General features: G+C 43.9%; 2 protein-coding genes across 2 annotated transcripts in view; both read left to right on the plus strand.

Annotated features, from left to right (window-relative positions):
- GRIN3A (glutamate ionotropic receptor NMDA type subunit 3A) overlaps window positions 1-22699 on the plus strand; it is a 146514-nt gene that overhangs the window by 107655 nt on the left and 16160 nt on the right. Inside the window, exon 6 of the mRNA XM_045780277.2 lies at window positions 1370-1521. Within this exon, the coding sequence (XP_045636233.2) occupies window positions 1370-1521 (152 nt within the window). The remainder of the gene's footprint in view (window positions 1-1369; window positions 1522-22699) is intronic.
- PPP3R2 (protein phosphatase 3 regulatory subunit B, beta) lies at window positions 14850-15731 on the plus strand. Its single transcript, XM_045780279.2, has one exon. The coding sequence runs from the start codon at window positions 14946-14948 to the stop codon at window positions 15456-15458; it is 513 nt and encodes a 170-aa protein (XP_045636235.1). The 5' UTR covers window positions 14850-14945; the 3' UTR covers window positions 15459-15731.

A 22699-nucleotide genomic window follows, 5' to 3' on the forward strand; every position in this document is an offset into this window, starting at 1 on the left:
TTGACAGCCTTTTAATCTTTATCAGTGAAAAAAGAACAAGCTATACTTTTAAATTTATCTTCCTCAATCATCCTGAAGGCAAAACATCGTTTTTTGACTATGCTGTCCGATAGCTAAAGACAAAATGTAGTTAATTAGCTCTCTCACATGGCTCATCAAAGAGCTTAACAGTGAATTAACAGTTTGGAAAGGAAGTAAAGCCACACAGAGCGAAGATACATAGTCCAAGCCGGTTAATAACACTCTGACAACACATTATATCCACTTTGTGCTCCGCCGTCATCCTTTCCCCTGCCTGCCTTGCCTTAACCGCTATCCTGGATATTTGACTTATTAGTTCCTTGATTTTCTTCTAGCTGTACTTTTGCCACATGCGTATGAATTCTTAAAAATATACTATTTTGTTTCGAATGTGTTTACATTTACGCAATGGATTCATGCTGTAATCTTCTGGGACTGTTCTTTTTTACTCAGTATTGCTGGGAGTTATCCATATTATCCCATGTAGTTCTAATTTATATGTTTCACACGATATAATATTCCAATTTTGTAAATATGCCACAATTTATTAACCCATTCTCTTGTCAAAGAACAGTTGGGTTGTTTCCAAATTTTTGCTATTATGAACAGTGCCTCTAAGAACATTCTGGTACATATCTCCTGGTATGGTTGTAGAGGAGCTCTTTAGGAATGTACTTAAAATTACTGGTCTTAGAACATATAAATGTTCAGCTGTACAAAACAATAGCAAACTATTTTCCACAATGGTCATATCAATTTGTATTTGCAGAAGCAACGTGTACGTGATCTTATGGACCAACATCTTCTCCAACACTTGCTCTTACCAGACTCTTTTTTTTGGTCAAGTTTTTGTGGATGTTTTAATTCTCATGCTAAATCATATGTTCATATACAATTTAATAATAATTATTAAAAACTGACAAAATAAAAGTAAAAAAGGATCATATATGACCAATAATGAGAGAATGTCATAAACCAGAGCTTATAATTAATCCAGTTTTGTGTGTTGAAGGTTCAGAGGAGGGGTTCTAGGAGAGGTGGATAGGGAATTCTAGTCCCGGTAAAGGTCTCAAAAGGTATCTTCTCAAAATTATCTTGGAATACAACGTGCCACTGGAACACAGTGAGCAGCCCATTCCTCTCCTTTCCAGATTCATCTCTTCTACTCAGAAAGGCAGCAGATACATAGTAATCATACTTTGGACATCCCTGAGTCCTTTGAAGGAAAGATGCTGAAAACTCACCCAACGCTTGGTACCAGAGCTGACGGCAATCTCACACAAGTGTGGTGGCCCCTCCTAGGATCCTCTCAGGTGAAAAGCTGACCCAAGATTATATTTTCTTCTAGGCTATGGCATTGGTCTCCCACCCAACTCTCCACTGACCTCCAATATCTCGGAGCTAATCAGTCAGTACAAGTCACACGGGCTTATGGATGTGCTGCATGACAAGTGGTACAAGGTGGTTCCCTGTGGAAAGAGGAGCTTTGCCGTCACCGAGGTAAGGAAAAGTGCCGATCGTGTTGATGCTTTGTATTGCTTTACCTTGAAGAATATGAAGAAATGCGGTTACACATGTCCTGTGGTCCATAATCCAGGCTATTACACCTATTAGAACTCACCATATTTGCATTACTCCTAAGTTAACTTGAAGAGTGCCCATTCCGGTAGGAATTTGCAATAAGACAAGTTTGTCTTGGATTAAAACGTGATGTTATTTTGATGAATCAATGTCTGAGTTTCCACTTTTTTTCTATATGCTATATCCTCAAGTGCAGAAGAAACACTGTTTGAATTATAGCAGTGGTACCTGAGATTGTCATTAGCAGTGTTTGGTTTAACTCCTAATTGCTGGACATGATGTGGACTTCCGAATGTCCTTCAAGATCTAATCAGAGCTAATTTCTCAGTGGTCCAACCATGAATCCTTTGTGGATTTAGAAAAATAGACATACCTTAATGGGTAATTCTTAGATTACTGAATCATAGATTTTTTTTAAACTGAAAACAACCAATACCAATACTTTTCTTTTACAGATGAGAAACTAATACCTAGAGATCCTAAGTGATTTGCCCAAGGCACACAAATAGTCAGAATCTACATCTTTCTATTGCAGTGCTCTGCCTTTACAAGGTAATTAGAAAGAAACCATCAAAGTGGATAATTAAGATAGACTAAAAGATGTAACAAGAACCATAGGTTGAGGTATTTAAAAGAGAAGCCAAATAAACTAGTACAAGGTCAGCCAGACATTTAAAAAAAAACAAAAAACACTACAGCCAACAACAATAATGGCTTCAAATAGCCTCTATTTTGGCAAATTTGTATTTCTACGCAGACTCTTCTGAGCTCCAGAACCATATGTCTACCTTCCCGTTTTGACATCCCCACTTGATATCCTACAGGCGTCTCACATTTAACTTGTCAAAAACTGAACCTTTGATCTTCTCTCCTAAATCTGCTTTTCCTCCCGTGCTTCACATCTTGGGTAATGACGCCTCCGTCCACTCAGTTACTCATTCCAGAAACTGCCAAGGATCCTTTGGGCCTCCCACATCTCACCTTCTGCATCCATCAACGAGCCATATTTTTCCCTTCTATAAAATATGTCTCAAGTATGCCCGTTCATCGCCGTCTCCCCTGTCACCGCTCTAGCTCAAGCCCTCAGCCCTCATCCGGACCGCTGCAAAAGTCTCCGAACTGCTCTCCGTTTTCATGCCTGCCTTTTTCTCCAGTTTGTCTTCCACGCAGCAGATCACTCTTCTGCTTAGAAGTCTGCACTGGGCTGCCCTGTTAATTAGGGAGCAATCTGAAACGCAGAACGTGGCCTACAGGGCCCTGTGGCACTTGATCCTGCCTTTATCTTCAGCCTCATCTCATGCCGCTTTCTTCCTGGCTCGTTACAGCCCCACCACCATGGTCATTGTATTTATTTTTTTAAAGATTTGTTTGTTTGAGAGAGAGCGCACGTGCGTGTGCATGTGCATGCAGATGGGGGGAGGGGCAGAGGGAGAGGCTCTCAAGCGGACTCCACACTGAGCCCGGAGCCTGATGCGGGGCTTGATCTCATGACCCTGAGATCATGACCTGAGCCCAAACCAAGAGGCAGTTATTCAACCAACTGAGCTACCCAGGGGCCCCCATAATGATCATTTTAGGTAGAGATATGCCAATGGCCTCCCTGTCTTGGCATCTTGGCACATGCTGTACGTCCTCCTTCCCAAATACTCTTACCCCTGCCATTTTCCAGCTAATGCCTCTCATTGTAAACTCCCAGCTGAAATCTCACTTCTCCAGAGCCTGCCCATAATCCCTGTTCCAATCTGAATCATACCTTCCTTTTTAACCTCATATTATCTCATTGAGAAGATGGTTATAGAGCAAAGATTTAAAGGAAGCAGAAAGGAAAATGGGGAATTAGGGAACTAGCATGTTCTGTTTCTTACCATGTGACAGAAGCTATATTAGGGACATGAATTCATGGGTTCGTACTGCAACTCTGTTAGGCAGGCATTTTTTTTTTTTATTATTTATTTATTTTTTTTTTATTATTAATAATGATTTTTTATTATATTATGTTAGTCACCATACAGTACATCCCCGGTTTTCGATGTAAGGCTCGATGATTCATTAGTTGTGTATAACACCCAGTGCACCATGCAATATGTGCCCTCCTTACTACCCATCACCGGTCTATCCCATTCCCCCACCCCCCTCCCCTCTGTAGCATTTTTATCTCTATTTGGAGAGGTTTGCATGGCTTTTTCTAAAAGAAGTAAAATTGGTCATATACTGGTCAGCTGAATTAAGTCAGCCAAGAAAGCAAACAGACCAATTGCTTCAATTGTACAAAACAACAAATCACTTGATGTTTTCTACCGTTCGCTGTAACCATGGTCAACTCATGCTAAAATCTCCAGGTGATTCAAGTTGACAGCAAGACATTAAAGACAAAAGGAGCGTCCCAGTCACGTCCCCAAAGCCAGCCATATGGAATGATTTGCACCTCTATGACCACACGCACACGTCTAGGCTGTTGCCATTTCAGCAGACCATCAGACAGAGGTATCAGCTGGAGGGACCGTCCGACCCCACTGGACAAGCATCTGAGGGTGCAGGGCTCTGTAGACTCAGAACCTCACTCCACTGTGCACATAGAGGGGAATGTCCTTTTGGAACTAACATAAATCTATTTATTCGAGTATGAAAAGAGCTACCTCAAAGCATGATCAGTTTGAAGCCATACGTTTCTGGACTTGTATCCTGAATCTGCTAATTAACAACTGAATGACTTAACTGCTATTTTGTTTGTTTATTTATTTATTTATTTGAGAGAGAGTGAGAGAGAGAGGGAGGGAACATAAGTGGTGGGAGGGGGAGAGGCCGAGGAAGAAGCAGACTCCCCACTGAACAAGGAGCCTGATGCAGAGCTCGATCCCAGGACCCTGAGATCGTGACTTAAGCCAAAGGCAGATGCTTAACCAACTGAGCCACCCAGGCGACACGACTTAACTGCTATTAAGTCTGAGTTTCCTCATCTGTGAATGAATACAATAAAACCTCTCTTGCTATTTTGTTCTGAGAAGAGGAGATAATTTCCGGAAAGACCTAGTAAGAAAATTGACCCAGTAAGTAGTAAATAATGGAAGTGTCCATAGCTCCTCTCCCTCCATCAGAATTGCCTGAGGTTCATAGATATCGTCAGGTGTCTTCCTGCAGCTCTTTTTAGAAGTGAGGAAACCTTCCCCAAAGACCCTCAGTGGATTCCTCATATGTCATTGGCTAAAGTGGTGTCATCTGCCCTGTGTAATCCAGTCAATGTGAGGGGAATGAGATCATCCTGATGGATTAAACCAGTCATGACTCATCCCCTAGGACTGAGGATGGGCCAGCTTCCCCTGAAATACATGATCACATAGAGAAGACCTAAACAAAAGTAAGGTTCCCTTAGGAAGAATTCAAGAATGGATACTGAATAATCAATCCCCCCCTTCTTCTACACCAACTCTATCAATGGAAAAAGTTGCTTGCTCTCGTCACACCGACTTCCATTCATCTATACAATAAGGTATTTGGATTTTATTATCTTCAGAAGCCCTCCCAGCTTTAATCCAGTGATGGTGGTTTTCCTCCCCATTGTATTATCCTGAGATAAAAATATTGATATTCTTTACAGTATAGTATCATAGTTGAAAACAGGGGCTTTGGAGATAGTTCTGGATTTGAACTCTTTCAGCTCTGTGATATAGGCCATGTTACTTGGTCATTCTGAGCCTCATCTTCTGAAAATTGGGGGACTGTATAGGATTGGAGTAAAAATTAAGTCAGATAGTGCTTGCAAAATATTGAGCTTATGCCCACCTATGCTAACCACAAGGTCACATATGTTGTTAAGGATTTTGAGGTTTCACATAAATGTTCCAGGACTGCGTGGACTTATCAGTAATTTCAAACAAAACCAAATTAAGTGTGGACACATAAGACAGATTTCGAATAACAAATAATCAGCAGAAGCCAAATTCAGGGGAGGGGGATTTGGGGAAATTCTGGATGTAGTAAGCTGGAAGCAGTTGGATAAGAGACTGACATCAGGATCAAGTTATGGTTGTTAAGACAACCCTGGACCCACAGATCTGCTGAATTTGGAAGGAGGAGAGAGGTAGGAGTGGAGAGAGTGGAAGAGATGCATATTCTTAATTAGAATGTCGGAGACCAAAATGAAAGAAGCTTCTGTGGGTGTGGTGGTAAGAGAGCCACCCGCAGCCTCAGGGAATGTTCCGAACACAAGTGGAGCCATTCTGAGGAATGGTGGCAGCTCCTGGTCCATGCAGTCATTGCTTTATGATGGTGCTCACCTGTGTGCATTTACCCAGCCGTGCGTATCCGTGTGCACCGGCTGCCATGTTTGTCTTGTACAACCTGAGAGAGATTTCAGGGTGTCAGCCTCACAAAACCTACAGGTAGAGTGTAATTAAATGAAGCCAGTCTTCAGCTGAAGATTTCCCTTGGCTCCAATCCATGAGTTTCCACCTGCTTTTTTTGGTAAGCCTTCTCCCAGAGAAGGTAGAAGAAGGAAGCATACCTGTTAGTGCTTTGCTCACCATCCCTTTTGGCTCACATGCCATCCATTGCTGGGCTCTGATAGTGTCGAGAAACAAGGACTGGCTCTGAAAGCAGACAAGCCATGTGGGAAGCCTGCCTCTACCATCAGCAGGCCTCACATCAACTGACTCACCTCGGTCTCTGCTTCATCTCTTCCGTGGCTTCTTGTGACGAGTAAATAAAATAGTAGATTAATGAACACATCCCACCTCCTTCACCAGGCCGGGGGCGGGGGGTGCAGGGCACAGGATAGCAGAAGCAGGAATGTCCTGGAGGGCACCTCTCCCAACAGGGGCTTTTGAGGAAGACATTCCTCTGTTAATTTCTGACCCAACCTCCCTTTTTCCAGGTTCAGTCCCAGTCTATATATGTTGCCCCAGAGTAATTAAACACCCTTGTCCTACGAAAAAATATCCTAGTTTAGCTAATGAGTAATCTGGTCACCTAGTAACACAATATGAAAAATGGTTTTTCTTCCTATTTCTGGTAATTGGACATTAATACTTCATCCCCTATGACACCCTTGATCTATTCACCTCCCATCTCTTGGCAACCCCAGAGCTGTCTAGCTGCAGTCTCTCCGGAAGATAAACTCATTTTTTTTTTTAATTCCAGGGCTTTATCCGGTCCCCAGAGTCACCTAGAAAATTGCAGGTCCAGTTCTGCCAACCAGACTCTGGCAGTTCTCAGAGAGGAATTTTAAATCGACCTCAGAGGTTTCTCCATGGTCCTCCTAGCACAACTCTGCCTGTGCCCACGGCAGACTCATTGTCACTCAGTTCCACTGGGGAAAACATATGGCATATTTAAGTTCCTCCATTTTCTTTTGATTCAGCAAAAAAATGTCATTTTTTGGTAAAGTCAGGGAGTGAATTTAGAGTTCCGGGGCCACCGTTTTGTGAAATCTGCTATTTGCAAACCAGGAAAAGGAAGGCGGCAGATCACAGTTTAGCAAACTCCCAAAATTCTTCAAGAAATTAAGATCTATGATGATATCTTTTTTTTTTTAAGTCTCTTTTAAATAATGGATTGAATAAATAATTGGTTGAAACTTTTAACCACCTGGAAATAGTAAAGAAGGAAGAGGAAATAGTGTCTTGGCAGAGAATGGATGGCACACTCAGAGTCCGAGGAATTTCCAAGAAACCATTTGCAAAGGTGTGGTTTAAGGAAACTCTTTAAGGAAAGAGTACTCTGTCCCAGGGCAAGTAAAGTGAAGGAGCCATTACCACATAGAGGCTCAAAGGGAAAAAGGGAGAAAGCCATTCCTAGAACCTGGGGGAGGGGATAGCAGAGGGTTTTCTAATGGGAGTTGTGGCCTTTGACAAGGAACATAGCCAACCCACAGTGACCTGGCTGGGAGATGGCCAGAGAATAAATACCTGACCTCAGCTCTTCTAGCTTCTTCATCTCCCACCATGGCCTTAGGTCAAGGGAGCCTGTCAGTGTGGTCCACAGAGGACCTCCCCAGGGCACAAAGCTGGATGGAGAAAGGTGGAGAGTGGGTCTGGAAGGGCAAAAGAATGTCCAGCACAGACCCTCATGGCAGATGAAGATGGGGATGGGACAGCTTGAGGAAAGTACCCACAGCCTGACTATCTGAGAATGTGCAGCTTCTGTGCCCAAACACAGGTCCAGCCTGCAGGGAGACAGTTCATGCCTTGCCTTGGTCAGAAAGAGGAGAGAAGTACAACCATTGGGACGCTGGTCTTGGGAGCCAGGCCACCCTGGCTCTACCATGATTATGAGGAGGCAGCCTTATGTCCTGGGAAAAGTTACTAACCTCTCTCAACCTCAGTTGAATCTGGATCTTGCTGTATTATTACAAGGTTTTTCTGCCTCTTATTCCAAGGGTCTCCTTGTTGAGTGCTGAGAGAAACAAATACATACTAAGCAGGAAGTTGAACATTGCCATGAAAGGAGTTCCATCTCAGGAATTCAGAGACCTTGATTACATGGTGTAAGGAAAAGGAGAAGTAAATTCTGGAACAGTCTAAAAGTAAATCATGGTACTTCTCTGTGTTTCTTAATATCGAGGAAAGTGCACAATAGGAAACTGCACCATTCCATCTCTGAGCTCATCCTCAACTTGACCTTCCCTAAAACCCCTAAAATGACTCCATCCATGGCCTCCCCAGTCCTGAACTTCGTCTAATTAAGGATGGGACCACTGGGCAGGGATGAAGTGAGAGATCTGCTAAGCTCATTATTAGTTTGTTTTTTAAAGCTGAAGTTAAATGGTTTGTTTTCAAGAGCACTGTAGAGGTGCAAATGTAAAAATAACCAGTTTCAAAATGTCTATATCACGAAAGTACATCAAAACATCATGAGCACAAACTGCTTGACCTCTCTGAGTTTCCTCTGCTCAATGGAGAGAACAACATTTGATGCTCCTGGCTCGGTGTAAGGAACGGAGATAACGTACATAAAAGCACCTGACACCTACAGACGGAGGTGTTGAGTGAGTGGTGGGTGTCAGATTTGTCTTGACTCTGCCATGAACCAGCTGAATGACCTTCAGCCCATCACCAACGTTCACTCAAGCTTGTTTCCTCACCTTAAGATTGAGCTGTGTAGCATGGCCAGCTTAGAGAATGCTGTAGTTCTCCGGCTGATGGGATAGGTTTAGAGGGATCCTGATACAGGTCCTGGGACAGAGAAGAAGAGCGAACTGGCTGGCTCCAATCTGGGCTCTCCATCTCTGACCACTGCCCCAGACCTCCAAAATGTGCATGCCATATGAAACTTCCTAACATTTGTTCACTGAGAAAATGGAGTTTTCTTGAGGTAAATCCATTCTTCCCTCTCTTTTTTGGGGGGAGAGGAGGAAGGGCTTAGTCAACTCTACATTGAGAGCCAAATAGACCACACAAGTCACATCAAGAAGCTTCAGGGCCGGTCAGTTTTCTTTCCAGTTTGTCTTTAAAAACCCAAAGGGAATGGTATGGGGGTGGGAAAGGGGTGAGTTTTAATGCAGTCTTTTCTGCTCTTGACAACTAGGTCACATCTCAACAGCCTCCTGCCCCTCTCATCCCTACCCCTTCCTTTTTCAATTTAAAATGTCACTGCCGTTCAACCTGATGAAAGTTATGGCGAGGCAAGGAGAGTTAATGACTGTAGATTACTTTAAATTGAAAACCCGTGTATGTCGGGAGCCACCTTGACAGCTGAGCGCTTCCCTCGGAATAGCCTAAGTAATTAAGTTTAATATTTAAGCCAAGCATAAGGTCAGATGGATCCTATCCAGGTAGTGCTTTCTGGAAACCTGAGGAAGCACAAAGCCATACGTGTGTCCTTTTATGATGTGGAGTGGAATTGTGCGTGAAGAAAGGGAGGCCAGTCTCCAAAAGGCCTCACCTTCTTACAGTCTGCTACCAGAACAAATTCATTCATTCATTCCTGCATCCATGCATCCATCAGCAGACATGTATTGAACTCCTGTGTGCCGGTCCTGCACCAGGGGCAGCTGGTGCGGAGATGACTACAGAACTCACAGGAGGGAGACAGACCTGTGAACAAACCCCCGACACCACACGGCACAGGGGCAGCAGGAGAAGATGCAAGGTAGAGCAGTGAGACAGGCAAGCCAATGAATTACTCATGGAAGAGCAAGAACGAATCAGAGAAGGCTTCCTGGAGGAGGTAACCTCTGTCAGGGGAAGAACCGTCCAGTCAGCATGAGCAAGACACTGAGGCACGGAATTACAGGCAATGCAGTTTGGCCCCAACCCTCCAGAGACACTGCACCCAGTGATGCTGGATGGACAGGACTTTATGCCCTTTTAGTGGGGCCCTCCTCAGGGATGCTGACATCGTAGATGGCACCTTTCCTTCTGTTCTGCTTTACAGCTCCTCTATGACCCCCACAAGAGCAGGGACATCTTCTCAAATCTCCATATGGAAGGCAGTCTGAAATAACTGAAAAATTTTCAGCTCCAAAAGTAGACATACTGAGGTTTGACAGCCCACTCCATCCCTGTGTGTCCGTGTAAGCCATGTGACTTCTAAAACTTCAGATCCTTACCCCCAAACTGGGGATAATAATAGACTCTTCCTATAAGTAGTGAAATGTATTTAATGAGCTATTTTAGGAGGAATACTTAGCTTAATAAATGTTCCCTCCTCTTTCCCTGAGTGTAGAATTATGTGTCCAGAAGAAAAACTACTTGGTAAATAACATGCACATGCAGGAGATTACGGGTGGTGCGCCCTCCTTTTTGGACCCATCTCCAAAAAAGCAGGAGCATCTTCTAATGACGAGCATCTTACAATTCCAACATAAAGATTCTTTCATGTGTTACTTATATATGTTACAAAACTGAAGATTGTTTTACTGGAGGACTTGAAAAAGACATGATTCTGGAATTTTCTACCTTGCCAAGTGCGGGATTAACCAGCAATTATCGTATCATGTGATTCCTTTCTTCCAACTCTGCTTCTAGGTTTGAGTGGGGAAACATGGTTTATACAGACCATTACTATGCACTTCAATCAGATTTTTAAAGAAACAACAGTAACTATTTTCTTTAAATGTGATCCGTGGTCTTTTAAAGTCAGGTTACTGGGTGGGCGGGCTGGAGCCCTACAATTCTCCCCTGTTGCTTTCCTCTTGTGCCATATCATCACAAAGGTGGGGTTGTTACTTTGTTGCTCTCTGCATACAATGGATGACGGAAGTTGAAATTTTGCTACAAGGAAAACCAATTCCAGCGAGTGCCCTCTTCACCCTTGCTAATGACCAAGTAAACAGAGCTGGTGGAATAAGGGTTTGTTCCTTTGTATACCAGAGGTGCTTGGGCATAAATTATGCTCAAGACCGAATACTGTTAATAGTTTTTGCTTTTTACCCTGGTTACATTCAATGAACTCATGAATATTTATGAATATGGTTATTTACTGTGCAACTAAAGGGTGTGAACAGAGCCCAAACTGATTAGGACTGTTGTGAGAGACAGTCTTCCTTCCACTTTTTGAGATTTCCGTACACCGAAGTCTATAGGGGAATCACATGAAACAGGACTCCTCCGTAATTATTCCCTGTGCTAATAAGTAGTTGCTTCCAGGCTCTCAAGACGGCTTGAAAAAAAACAGAAAGCTTGGAAACGTGTGAAGATTGCCATCTAGTGGCTGTGATGTGCAGTGTCACAAAATACCAGAAAAGCCATCTTTTTTGTTCCTCTCAAACAGCATTAACCAAGTCTAAGAAGGTGCGAAATTGCCCTCACATTCCCTCTGTCATATCCAAGTGTCTGAAGACACTTTCTCGCGATGCAGCTGTGGGAGGTGATGGAATTTCAGGACATGTTCAATGAGAAGGCAGCATGGGGGGAAGCCCTGGGATCCGTAAGGGGTGCCCCTCTTATCACATTATAGGTGGCTTCCTGTAACATCCCAGCACAGGGCTGGTCAGCGAGGGAAGCCAGGGCAATGACATGTGGAGCCCCACCTCTGCCCCCTCCCTCTATCCTTCTGTCCAGTAAGACGTCAGGCCTGGTTGTTACGGGTTGAATTGTGTCCCCCAAAAAGACATATTGAGTTTCTAATGAACTAACCCCCTGGTACCTCAGAACAAGGCCTGGTTTGGAAACAAGGTCACTGCAGACATGTTTAGTTAAACCGAGGCGTGGTCACTGTTCAAGGATGGGTCCCTAATCCAACATGACTGGCGTCCTTATAAGACGACAGTCACTTTGGAGAGACAGACACAGGGAGAACACCATGACCACGAGGCAGAGATTGGATTCATGCAGCTGCAAACCAAGGGGTGCCAGAGACCGCCGGCAAAGCATCAGATGCTCGAATAAGCAAAGAAGGACTTCCTCCACAGGTTTCAGAGGGCACACGGCCCTGCTGACATCTGGAGTTCAGAGTTCAGTTCAACTTCTGTTGAAGCCCCCAGTGTGTGGTACTTCGCTATGACAGCCCAGCAGATGGGTACACCTGGCCTTTCTCCTCCAGTGCCTCTTTCAGCCTACCGCCCGCTCTCGTTTCCCAGACAAGCACGGGTGGTCGTCCTCAGTGGCTGGCTGCTCTCCCCGCCGCCGTTCTCTCCCCTGCTCAATTCACCCTTCACAATGCCAGAGTCATCTTTCTAGAATAGAATCCTGTTCAGTCATTCTCCTGTGCTTTCAGTCACTCTTTCTGTGTTGTATAGAAACCAATTGTCTTGGCCAAACATTTCAAAACTCCCATTGATCTGGTTTCTTCCACTTCACTTTGGATTTTACTCAGGTACTTCAGCCATGTTGCACCAGGGGCTGCCATCCCCACCTGCTCCCTTTCCCACTTCTGTGATTATGGTACCTGTCCCCCTTGTCGGGATCAAAGGGTACTTCTTGCAAAAAAAAGTCTTCCTCCATTTGTTCCCAGCAAGAATTCTAGGAATTTCCCAACCACTTCTCAGTTCTCTGAATTCTTACACCTTTTAGCTTTTATCTTTCTGATGACATCTTTCCTTTTCCATCTTGTGTTATAATTAATTACAGCTGTCTAATGCCTCAAGTCACTCAGCGGTCAGTAAGCTTTCTGAGTAGGGGCCATCCTGAGTGCCCTTAGTGCATGTTGAAGAAACACAATTGGACAAATGATGCCCTGTAAGGAATGACTGAATAAACATTGCACTTTCTTCAGTGTCTAGGGAATGGTCAGACATTTCTTCCCTTCATCTAATACCGTGCTCTCCTGCAACCTCCTTGTTCTGGCAACAGTGGCCTTTTTTAAGTTCTCCTACTTGATATGCTCCTCCTGCCCCCGGACCTTTGCACATGTAGTTCCTTCTTCCCGGAACACTCATCCCTGCCCAGAACATCCAGTTCATTTCTTCTGTTTCTTGATATTTCAGCTCAGTCATCACTTCCCCAATTAAGGTTTAGTTCTTCTTTCTGACTAGATCAAATTCTCATTGTGTGAACTCCCCTGGCACCACAAATTCCTCCTGTGTTACCTCTTACCTGCAACACTCACCACAGGTGCCCCTTTAACATTTCTGGGCATGGTGATTTGGTTAATGTCCATCTTCCCTGCAAAACATGAGGACAGAGACAGCTGGAAAAGTATCTGCTTTAGATCGCCACTGTATGCCTCTCGTATCATAGATGTTCAATAAATATTTGTGAAGGAAACAAACGAATAGTTGTGTATATCTGTATGTATATATACATAAATAATCTTAAATTTTTCCAGGCAAGCCTAAAGTAGGCAATAATTATAACATCTATCATTTTGGTACCTACTATGTTCTAGGCATTGAGCCTAATTCTTTAATGTGTGCTATCTTATTTAATCCTGAAAATGATGCTATGAGTTAGCAATTGTTGTCCCAGTTTTACAGATGGCAGTGACTCAAATAATTGTGCCCAGGATCACAGAGTTGTTAAATAGCAAAACGATGATTGAACACCAGTGCTCGTATTAAACACCATGCCAGAATTACAAAAGAAAATCAAACATGTTTTTCTTGATCCTTTTGAATACATTTGATAAACATAAAAGACTGACCAAATAGCGCTACATCCTTCCAGTCATACTGTTTATTAAATTGTAGATTTCTCAATAGCAAAGCTGTATATAGTTCTCAAGGGGCTGTATCTTGTTTACCACAGAAGACCCATCAGCTGGCACAGGCCTGGCACACAGTAGGTGTTCGATATATATTTGAACTTGAAACAAAGTTTGTCACATTCAAGAAAAACAGAACACATATAGCCAGAGCCAAACACCTGCTTTGGAGAAAGCAAATAAAGAAGTAAGAAAAGAACAAGAAAGAAGATAGGGTACCAAAGGTATTGAGCACCTACTATGCTCCAGCATGCTATTTTAGATGGCTTTTTTATTATTTGAGGTGTTCTCTCACTTAAACCTAAAATAACACTATGACACCATTATATTATTCCTCCTTTGCAGATGAGAAATCTGATGCTTGGGTTTTAAAATCAGGGCTATGTGGTTCCACAGTCTTTTTGATGGCTAACCTCAACACAGATTGATGTTAAATATGGTGATGGACAACATCACAGATAGGTGATGGCTTCCAGGTCAGGGTCAACAACCCAGCCTGGAGAGCTCCCTGAATGGCTGTGTGACACTGCTCAGAAGCCCGTCCTCCTGTGTCATTTGCAAGATGAGGCCCTACATGAGCCCCAGGACTGTCACTCCCATTTCTGTTGGCAGTTGTTTTTGCACGTGACCATCTCATAGTTCCTTCCCTGAAAACTCTTGCTGAAATGGAAGTGCCATCAGGCTCCTGATTTCTTCTGGAACAATCAGTCAACCCTTTTCATTTACTTACTGTGGTGAATGTCCCAAGAGCCAGATCCCTCCGCAGTGATAAACAGAAAGAGTAACAGTGAAAATGACTGGGAATAACAGTCAGAGAAAATTGAAACAGTGGCATTGAGCTCCATGATAATGCTGAACTCCAGTTTATGAAATGCGGAGCGATGGGGATACTGCCCCTTTGGAGTTTACTAAGGAAAAGTGAGGAAGTGAGAAGATAAAATATTAGCAAGGGAACTAGGGAGAAAACCTGAAGTGTCCGAGAGAAGGAAGGAAGGCCGAGCAACCTGTCAGCCTGTCACTCTCATGGGCATCCATCCCCCCAACCCCCACCCTGCTCCACCCTCTCCTACCTCCTCCCCCTTCCCTCCCTGCCGGGCTCCCTGCTCTGGGAGCAGGTTGGTTGATTCCTACCTGGTGAGAGGGGGGAGGGGGGGGCCGTGAGCCCTGCAAGCCTGCCCCCACCCCCATTCTCCCGCCGCGCAACCGTTGGTCTGGCTTGAACCCGCCCGTGCCCATCGCCCTTGCGAGCGGTGCCCGCGTCCACAATGGGAAATGAAGCCAGTTACCCGGAGGAAATGTGCTCCCACTTCAACTCTGACGAAATCAAAAGGCTGGGCAAGAGGTTTAAGAAGCTGGACTTGGACTCTTCGGGCGCACTGAGCCTGGAGGAGTTCATGTCCCTGCCCGAGCTGCAGCAGAATCCGTTGGTGCAGCGAGTGGTCGACGTCTTCGACACCGACGGCAACGGAGAAGTGGACTTCAAGGAGTTCATCCTGGGGACCTCCCAGTTCAGCGTCAGGGGGGACGAGGAGCAAAAGTTGAGGTTTGCCTTCAGCATCTACGACATCGATAAAGACGGCTACATTTCCAACGGGGAGCTCTTCCAGGTGCTGAAGCTGATGGTGGGCAACAACCTGAAGGACTGGCAGCTGCAGCAGCTCGTGGACAAAACCATCATCATCCTGGACCAGGATGGAGACGGCAAAATATCCTTCGAGGAATTCTGCACTGTGGTCGGAGGCCTGGAGATCCACAAGAAGTTGGTGGTGATAGTGTGAGCTTTTAAGAGCGCTACCCACCAACTCTTACTTCCCTTTCTGTCCCTTTTAAGATCAGCTCAAGGCAGCCCAGCAGCTGTCTCTCTGACTTATTTGGAAGTGTTTCTCTTTGTGAAGCCGCATTTTTCTAACAGGAACCTCATGACCAATTCGGTGTTTGTTACTTCTTTTTCTCTCAATGATTCAGGGTAACACCCTGATTGGGGGAGAACAAGATGAAGGAGCATGGTGGAGAAGGAAAATCGAAAGGCTTTTCTAAACTCTTTTTCCTTGTTTTGATTCAGAAACCAAACTATAAAGAGTCAAGAAGTTCTTTAAAAATCCAAAAATAAGAAAATATACATATCTTTGCCTTCACTTCTCATTGTATGATAGACGGGAGGAAATTGCACAATTTAAATCAGGTGTTAGGTGAACTGTTTTCATTTACTTCTATCCAGGTTCTCTTGACAGATTGTTAACTTTCTGTTGTGGCAACAGGAACAGATCTTTTTCTCTTGGCTGAGCACCTTTTAATAAGCTCTCTCTGGGCAGTGAAAACCCGTCTTTCCCTTTCCCAGACTGCAGCCTGCTCCCCATCTTGCATCCAGAAATCCCTGAGCCCATCTGGAGGGCTCCTCCTCTCCCATCATTCTAGCTCCTGACCAGGAACTGGGCTCAGGGCTCTTACAAGAAATGCTAAGCCTAGACTAAGTGCCCAGCCCAACTCTCAGCCTCAGCGGCAGTTTTTCAGGGTGGGCTACCCATCCCAATATGAAATTCAGTTAAGATTGCTTCCAGCCAAACAGGGCAGGGACATTCCCAGAAAGCCAAACAGGGCAGGGACCTTCCCAGAAAGCTCTTGCCTCCAAAACTCAGCCCCACCATCACCCCCAGTTAGAGGGAAAGAGACAGATTCAGAGCCGTTCTTCCCACAGGACAGAGCCAGACACATGCAAAAGATGCAGAGATGGGCAAACACGTCTCTGCAGTGGTGGGGGAGGAGGGGACTGTTTCTGTACTAGCTAAACTCAGTTTTAAACATGAGACCTGGGGCTTGGCAGGGAAGCTGAGAGCTCTTTAACCCCAGGAAGCCTTTTCTCTAATGGAACACTCAGCCCAGAATCCCTCACATGCTAATACACCTGCAGCGGAGGTGTGTACTGGAGCCTGTTCACACTGGACAAGGGCAGTGTGTGTGCACCTCTTTCCAGCTCCGTGTTTAGTGATGTCATGTTGGCAGATTGAAATTGGCCGTGGAAGGGACACCTGGATGGCTCAGTCGGTTAAGCATCTGCCTTCAGCTGGGGTCAAGATCCCAGGGTCCTGGGATTGAGGATATCAGGCTCTCTGCTCAGCAGGGAGCCTGCTTCTCCCTCTGCCTGCCCCTCCCCCAGCTTGTGCTTGTGCTTGCACTGGCTCTCTTTCTCTCTTTGCCAAATAAAATCTTTATTAAAAAAAGAAAGAAAGAAAATTGGCCATGGTAGAACTAGTACATCATGGAAAGGAGCAAAAACTTTTCATGTTGTTTTATTTGGAGAACCAGTATACTTCCCCACGGAAGGGCTGAAGGCTCTCCAAACACCAGGACAATGAAACCAACTCTCCCTACACAGGACCAAACTCAGGTGATTTTTCTCAGGATGAGGAAGATCTGTTTGAAAGATAGCATTGTCCTTCTATTTTGAAGAAGCCAGTTGCTAGTCTTGAAAAAACAAAAGTAGGAAAAATAAGTCCACAAATTTAATTACTGTCAGGGCAACCTTCTACCAAGGCTTCCTGCCATACTTTTTCTTTAGTAGATTATTTAGGAACCACAAAAAATAGGAATCTCTGTCCCTTTGATTCCTGTGCAGTCCTAAAAATTTTATTAATAATAAATGGTCCCAACCCTATAGTGATATGAGTTATAGCCCCATTGCAGGATAAAGGTTCAGACACACCTGGGTTTGGACTCATTTACAACTGGGTTCTTAGGACATGTATAAGCTGAGCATGAGCAAGTTACTTAACCTCTCAGTGTCAGGTGTCCTAATTAAAACGAGGACCCGTTGCGTGGTTATTTTGAGGATTCAAAAATATAAAACATGGGGGCGCCTGGGTGGCACAGCGGTTAAGCGTCTGCCTTCGGCTCAGGGTGTGATCCCGGCGTTCTGGGATCGAGCCCCACATCAGGCTCCTCCATTGTGAGCCTGCTTCTTCCTCTCCCACTCCCCCTGCTTGTGTTCCCTCTCTCGCTGGCTGTCTCTATCTCTGTCAAATAAATAAATAAAATCTTTAAAAATATATATATATAAAACATGTAAGGGGTCCCTGGCTGGCTTGGTTGGTAGAGCACACAACTCTTGATCTCCGGGTTGTGAGTTTGAGCCCCATGTTGGGTGTAGAGTCTACTAAAAAATAAGACGAGTGCCTAAAGCACAGCGGGTTCATTCTAATTCCCTTCCCTCCCCCATTATTCCACTTCTATTAGATCAAGATACATAAGGGAAACAGGATGCTTATTTCTTCGTTTCGAACCCTTTCTTAGTACTTAGCTACACCACTCTAAAATTAACTGGTAGGGGCGCCTGGGTGGCACAGCGGTTAAGCGTCTGCCTTCGGCTCAGGGCGTGATCCTGGCGTTATGGGATCGAGCCCCACATCGGGCTCCTCCGCTGTGAGCCTGCTTCTTCCTCTCCCACTCCCCCTGCTTGTGTTTCCTCTCTCGCTGGCTGTCTCTATCTCTGTCGAATAAATAAATAAAATCTTTAAAAAAAAATAAAAAATAAAAAATAAAAAATAAATAAAATTAACTGGTTGTTTGTGTAATCCTAATCCAGAAAAGAAACGATGTCACAGTCCTCCCCACCTCCTCATTTGCCAAGGGAACAATAGACATCTTGACTAGAGAAAGTTCAAAAGAAAGACTCTCGTTCTAGCCCAACCTGTTTGACTTTGTGGAGGAAACTATGCGTGAGGAAAGCGAGCGTGGGTAGCACTAGCCGAGAAGGCCTCTCAGAGACATTTTTTATATACCCTGCAATGTACACATTAAAATATGGAAAGTTTAAAATTACGACCAAGGGTTTGAAACAAGTTGGATCACGTGTTTAAGCTTAACAAGAGGAGGAAAAATATTTCAGCTGCTGGAATGGCTGGAATTAACAAGCTAATTGCTCGATCAATCTACTTAACGTAGTTACCCAGAGCTTTATGGCAATGACCTTGAACTGAGAGCCTGTTTCCAGTTTCAGCAGCTGGAAAGATCTGACTGTATGGATATTTGGGAAGAAAGATCACATTTACTTCCAAGTTAGAATGCTATGATTTTTCTGTTAGTTGCCAGTTGCCAACAAATGTAGTTCTGTACAACTCCGTGGGTGATAATGAACCAGTGTTCCAGATACTGCTGAGGTTGTTGCATCGTTTAATCGTAATAACACTGTGAAGTTGGTGCCATCATTCAGTTTAATACATGATGCTATAGAGAGATCTAGAATCTTCTCCAAGATCTCCCAGCTGGTAAGTGGCAAACCAAGAACTTGAACCAGGCTGCTGCTGCTGCTTTTTTTTTTTTTAGATTTATTCATTCTTTTGAGAGAGAGTGTGCACACCTGTGCACCAGTGTGGGGAGCGGCAGACGGAGAGAATCTTCAAGCAGGTCTCCCCTCTCCCCCAGCCCAAGTGCAGAGCCCGTGGGACTCGATCCCACCACCCATGAGATCATGACTGGAGCTGAAACCAAGAGTCAGACGCTTAACCGACTGAGCCACCCAGGCACCCCTGAACCAGGCTTTCTTTTTTTTTTTTTTTTTTTTAAGATTATTTATTTATTTATTCGACAGGATAGAGACAGCCAGCGAGAGAGGGAACACAAGCAGGAGGAGTGGGAGAGGAAGAAGCAGGCTCATAGCGGAGGAGCCTGATGTGGGGCTCGATCCCATAACGCCAGGATCACGCCCTGAGCCGAAGGCAGATGCTTAACCGCTGTGCCACCCAGGCGCCCCTGAACCACGCTTTCTGACCCCAAAGGCTGAACTCACTGAATTACCTCTTATTTTTATGGTTCCTATATTTACCTGCTTCAAAATATTTCTGATAGTCTTGTTAATATAATCAAATCAAACCTCAGTTTTCACTAAAGGGGTGAATTACGTGCCAAGGAGCAAGCAGCCCCCACCTCTTTGGTTCTACATATTGCAAAAAAAAAAAGTTAAGCAAGGCAATCTTAAGTCATCTTCCACCTTCATCTCATTTTGGAAAATCAGTGACAGTATTTAGATTAAACTGGTCACGGCAACCAATACACTTCCAAGCCGTAGGGATCAGTAACAATATGTTGTTATGAATCCTGTGTTAATGGGTTGTATCTGCTCTCTACCATATGTTGCGATCCCAAACCACTAGACGCTTCTTTTTTTTTTAAACAAAGGAGAAAATATGGCTTTAGCACTGTTGGTTTATCCTCTCTCATGCTTTAGAGGCATTCTCTGGGAAAAATCTCTCAGGAAATTTTTTTGCTTAGTTACAAACTCTGTTCTTCCCTTATGCTATTGATTCTTTGTTAGCATGTAGGATGTCGTTGATCTGGCTACTCTGTTTTATCTATTTTGCTTGCCTTGAAAAGGGGGAGGATTGGATGTTTTTAAAGACAAGGTGGCACCGTAAGAGTCAGACCACTAGCCTGAGAATCGGAACTGGACCCCTCTCCTTTCATCCTGGCTACTGTAGCCATCCCCAGGGCTGGTGGCTGTGCGAATAGCAGCAAATCGTGTGTCAGCTTTAAAGGCATTAGCTGATTCACAGTGAAAAACCACAACACTGAAGGGACACTAGCAGAAGGACAGCTGTGTACATCAAAGGATACAGTCTGACAGCTCATAGGCTTAATCTGACCCACGAGTACACTTTGTTGTTGTTGTTAGTTTTACATGGTGTTTGTCCTCACGGTTTTTTAATTTGCCAATATTTTTAAAATCTGAAGATCTTAAATCAAAATGAGCATAAAGGAGTGCATGTCACCCCAAGATGAGAGTGATCTTTTATTGGCTAAGTTACCTCCAAAGCACGTGGCTAAAATGGAAAGTCTCAATGAAGGGAAAATGACGTGCTCCACTCTTTAGTACAGAAGCTCAAGATGAACTAAAGTGTTCATTATTTTTCAAAAATAAAGCAACTGGTCATAAAACATTTATCCCAAGAACCTGTATTTACTAACAGCTGAAACAATAGATGGGTTTACAATAGTCAAATATAGCCATATAAAATTTCAAACTTCCATATAATAAAATCTAATAAAAGCTAACGGTATAACTTAAAATTAGAGAAACATGAATAACATGTAGGAAAAAGGTTAATAGCTTTTTTTCAATAAAAGGTCTCACCTTGTCTGAAATGCATAATTGGCAAAGGATGTAACTATATGATTCATACAAAAGGAGATGAGAATATCAAACATCAAAAAACAGCCTCACTAAGTAAATACAAATCAGAATGTTTAAAACAGGAAAAAGTGATTACATATAAAACAGGCTTGGCGAGCATGTGAGCATTCTGTGCACTGGGGCAGCAGCAGGAACAGAATGCTCTGTGAAGGCTGCCTCACACATCGCGAGGCATCAAAACAGTTATGTCATCTGACCTGTTAATCCCACCCTCTACATATTATATCTCAGGGAATCAAAGCCGATTTTTTTTTAAAGATTTTATTTATTTATTTGACAGAGATAGAGACAGCCAGCGAGAGAGGGAACACAAGCAGGGGGAGTGGGAGAGGAAGAAGCAGGCCCACAGCAGAGGAGCCTGATGTGGGGCTCAATCCCACAACGCCAAGATCATGCCCTGAGCCGAAGGCAGACGCTCAACCACTGTGCCACCCAGGCGCCCCCAAAACCGATTTTTTAAATGTTATGCACAAAGGGGTTTTTTTTGTTGCAGCCATATTTATCATATATATATAGATATATATAATAATATTAAAGAAAATAAAACACCTGACAGTTTGAGATTAGTTTGGTTAATTATGGTAAATAACAGGTGATAATATAAAGCCATCAAAATTAATAAATAGTTACTGTAAATGCACACATTTTTAGAAAGTAGTGTTTTTTTAAAAGCATAGTTGTTATTTTTTTTTTTTAAAGATTTTATTTATTTATTCGACAGAGAGAGACAGCCAGCGAGAGAGGGAACACAAGCAGGGGGAGTGGGAGAGGAAGAAGCAGGCTCATAGCGGAAGAGCCTGATGTGGGACTCGATCCCGTAACGCCGGGATCACGCCCTGAGCCAAAGGCAGATGATTAACCGCTGTGCCACCCAGGCGCCCCTAAAAGCATAGTTGTTATATGTTATGTTTACGTAACTCTGGAAAATACATATGCATATGTTTCCTATGCAGTTCAGGAGAGAAATTGGAAGAGCTGAAAGTATTTTGTAGGGACACCTTGTTGGCTCAGTCGGTTAAAGCCTGTGACTCTTGATCTTGGGGTTGTGAGTTTGAGCCCCACGTTGGGTGTAGACACTTAAAAATAAAATATTTTTTAAAAATAAAGTATGTAGGAAAAGAATTATGGTTAATCATCTCTAAGTTTTAGAAATATTTTTCTGAGTTGTCTTAATAATAAATTAAGATTTCCAGAAGACCACACAATGGAACTAATGTAGCAAATTGAGCACCAGGTCAAGGCTAAAAAGTGGTTGCCGAAGCCTAGAAGGAGCGGGAGTTTGGGGAACGCAAGGAACAGAGAGGGAGCATTTCCTCAGCAGCATGGGCAGGATATGTTGATGGAGCCGTTAAGCAGATTCCCGATTAAAGAAGACAGAGGTACCCCAGCCCCCAGGGCCTGGGAAGTGATGGGATGTTCCCACAGACACCGTATGCTGTCCATCTAGATTATTTTGCTCATCCAAATGTGTGAGCACTGTTAACTTCGCTTATGCATTGTCCGGGCTGGATTTTGCAAATCATCTCCTCTTTTGTTTCTTTTGTTAAACGTGATCTTTCAGTCTGCCTTCATTGATGAGAAAATTACAGATCCTCTGAGTGAACATGTTCTTTCTCCCTCTTCATGATCATTGTAGATTGTTTTAGAAATCCCAAGTGATTACACCTTACACCCTTACCCTACTCTGCAGCCAGGCAGCCCTGGGAGCTGTCCTTGGTGCGTCCGAGCCCACACCTCACGCAGGTCTCCATCTTCTGTCCCTTCTCCACAAAGGGTCATAGGTATAGACACGACAATGAATCTGCCAGATTTGTTTAGCTGCTGCTGCTCTGGTCA

The sequence above is a fragment of the Ursus americanus genome, chromosome 18 (genome assembly GCF_024610735.1).
Source record: "Ursus americanus isolate L20-20 chromosome 18, mUrsAme1.1.p, whole genome shotgun sequence".
Lineage (NCBI taxonomy): Eukaryota > Metazoa > Chordata > Mammalia > Carnivora > Ursidae > Ursus > Ursus americanus.

What these genes read in the sequence shown, in the direction of transcription:
- PPP3R2 (XM_045780279.2), top strand. Translation starts at nt 14,946, where the DNA reads ATGGGAAATGAAGCCAGTTACCCGGAGGAAATGTGCTCCCACTTCAAC.